Source organism: Manacus vitellinus, unplaced genomic scaffold (genome assembly GCF_001715985.3).
Source record: "Manacus vitellinus isolate BGI_N305 unplaced genomic scaffold, ASM171598v3 scaffold_62_pilon, whole genome shotgun sequence".
Taxonomy (NCBI): domain Eukaryota; kingdom Metazoa; phylum Chordata; class Aves; order Passeriformes; family Pipridae; genus Manacus; species Manacus vitellinus.
In genome coordinates, this window is record NW_021940704.1 from 697,697 (window position 1) to 700,522 (window position 2,826).

A 2,826-nucleotide genomic window follows, 5' to 3' on the forward strand; every position below is an offset into this window, starting at 1 on the left:
CTGCTGCCCTCCCAGCACAGCCTCGGGGCATCGAGGTGGCTCCAGCTCCAGGCACTGGACTAGCAGAGGGGCACAGCTGGAGGATGGAGCTGTGTGCCAGAACCCGGGCATCTGGGGGGGCAGAGGGAGGCTGGAAGGCCGGGAGCTCCCACGGGCCGGTGGCAGCAGGCTGGGCAGCTGTGGGAGCACTGCTGGAATCTGCTCCCAGCTGGCACCGGGAGCTGTGATTGCAGGACGACTGGAAGAGGATGAATTTGCTCTATGAAGGCCCGTGTGACACCTGTAAGGAATGACCAGCCCAGACCTGGAAAGCTCTGGCTGGTGTGTTGGAGCAGATCTGCTGCTCCATCCAGGAGCAGAGCTTGTGGTGGAACTTGGCCTGCCAGGTTCAGGGGGATCAGCACCCACAGCCTCCGAGTGTGAGGCTGGTGCTGGAAGAACAAATATTGCTGCTGTACTGACAGATGGGTGATCAAAAGTTGAAATCACAATGAAACCAAAGCTCATGTTGGTGGGTGAGAGCTTTAGTTGTGCTTCTAGACTGTCCATTAATGTTTTTCCCTTTCTCCTTTAGATGTGGTCTTTCCCCCCTGCCCTCCCCAGCTCTGTCCAGCCCCACGGAGCCGTGCTAGTGTGAGCTCTGGTGCAGGCTGGCACGGAGCCTGTCTCATGGCCAATGGCAGGAAAACACTGCCAGGGTTTCTACCTTTGGATATTATTTGTGCTTCAGCGGGCGTGAGTGGGAGGCAGTGCAGCAAACTGGCCTTTTCCTAGGATAATGCATCCAGGAGGAGAGGTGAGAGGTGGGAGATGGACCCTCCCTCTCCTGCTCTTCCCAGGCACTGGCCCAGAAAGGGCTGAGCAGCAGCTCTGCTTTGCCAGCATTTTTCAGTCTGAAAGACCTCGGGGCAGGCGGTCTCTCTGTGGGTACAGGGTGATTCGGATTAATTTGGAAATTGCCAGTTCCAAGCTTCAAGATGTTACCAGGAGAACTCAGACTGACCCCTGGGGGCACCCTGCTCCTTACCAGTGTTCAACCAGACTTGGTGTCACTCGACACCACCTTCTAGGCCCAGACATTCAGCCAGTTCCCAATCCACCTCACTGCTCATCCAGTTTAGGAGCTTCTTGGCTCCTCTGTCACTTGGGTCAGGGAGTTGTCATTGAGGGCTCCGGGAATGTTCTGGACTGCCTGTGCCCTGCTGTGCTGTCATTCCAGCAGCTGTTGAGGTGTTTGAGATTCTCAGTGAGGACCAGGGGTTGCAAATACAAGGCTGTTCCTTTCTGTCAATAGAGCACCTCATCTGCTTGCTCTTCCTGGCCAGATGGTCTACAGTGGAGATTCCCTACAATGCTATCTGTGATGTTCTGCTCTTTAATCCTCCACTACAATCTCCTCACCACGGTGAGGGTGAGCCATGGGTGATGGCTCCTCACCCATCCCCACAGAGGTCCATGGCCTCCTGCTGCACTCTCACATGAAGGGTGACTCCCCGTCCTCGTCTTCTCTTTGCCCTGACTCCTCTGTGAAATTATCAGGGTTCTTGTTCATGGCGTAGGATTTGGTAGACAAGTAGACATGGACCTGTTGGAGTGAGTCCAGAGGAGGCCACAAAGATGCTCTCAGGGCCAGAGTCCCTCTGCTCTGGAGCCAGGCTGGGAGAGCTGGGGGTGTTCACCTGGAGAAAGGCAGGCTTCAGGGAGACCTGAGAGCCCCTTCCAGTGCCTAAAGGGGCTCCAAGAGAGCTGGAGAGGGACTTGGGACAAGGGCCTGGAGGGACAGGACAAGGAGGAATGGCCTTAAGCTAAAGCAGGGCAGAATTAGATGGGGCATTGGGAAGAAAGTGGGGATGGTGGGGCCCTGGCATAGGTTGCCCAGAGAAGCTCTGGACGCCCCATCCCTGGAAGTATTCAGGGCCAGGCTGGACAAGGTTTGGAGCAATCTGGTCTAGCAAGGTGTCCCTGCCCATGGCAGGGGGTTGGACTGGATGATCTTTAAGGTCCCTTCCAGCCCAAACCATTCCATGACTCTCTGAAAGCCAGACAGCAGGAAGCCCCCCTGAACCCCCACAGGGGGCCCTCCCAGGGCCACGCTCCTGTAGCCTCTTCTCTCGTCTGCTTCGCTTCCCAGGTGCAGGTGTGGGACACAGCCGGCCAGGAGAGGTTTCGGAAGAGCATGGTGGAGCACTACTACCGCAACGTGCACGCCGTGGTCTTCGTGTACGACGTGACAAAGATGAGCTCCTTCACCAACCTCAAGACATGGATTGAGGAGTGCAATGGGCACGCGGTGTCCCCGCTCGTCCCCAGGGTGCTCGTGGGGAACAAGTGTGACTTGAAGGACCTGATCCAGGTGCCGTCCAGCCTGGCCCTCAAGTTCGCCGACGCTCACAACATGCTTTTGTTTGAGACCTCGGCCAAGGACCCGCAGGAGAGCCAGAACGTGGACGCCATTTTCATGTGCCTGGCCTGCCGGCTGAAGGCGCAGCGCTCGCTGCCCTGCCGGGACGCCGAGGGCTGGCCGGGGCAGCCCCAGCCGCAGTCCCGCCGGCTGGACGAGGCCAGCGGGAAAGGCTCCTGCCCGTGCTGAGCGGGACCAGGCCCGGACCCCAATAAAGGCTCTGAGCTCCCTGCGCTCCGACTCCTGCTTTGCGCCTCGGCCACGCTCGGCTCGGTCCGGCGGGTAGCGCTCGGGTAAAACCGGCCCGGCTCGGCTGTGATCGGCCCGGTTCGGTTACAATCGGCCGGGTTCGGCCCTGCTCGGCCACGCTCGGCCCGGTTCGGCGAGTAGCGCTCGGTTGTAATCGGCCCGCTTCGGTTACAATC

General features: G+C 58.8%; 1 protein-coding gene across 1 annotated transcript; it reads left to right on the forward strand.

The window, feature by feature from the left end:
• Positions 1 to 1,579: 1,579 nt before the first annotated feature.
• On the forward strand, positions 1,580 to 2,632 carry RAB33A (RAB33A, member RAS oncogene family). Its single transcript, XM_029963747.1, has 2 exons — positions 1,580 to 1,593; positions 2,044 to 2,632. Exons 1-2 carry the CDS (start codon positions 1,580 to 1,582, stop codon positions 2,588 to 2,590), a joined length of 561 nt encoding a protein of 186 aa, XP_029819607.1. The 3' UTR covers positions 2,591 to 2,632.
• Positions 2,633 to 2,826: the final 194 nt, after the last annotated feature.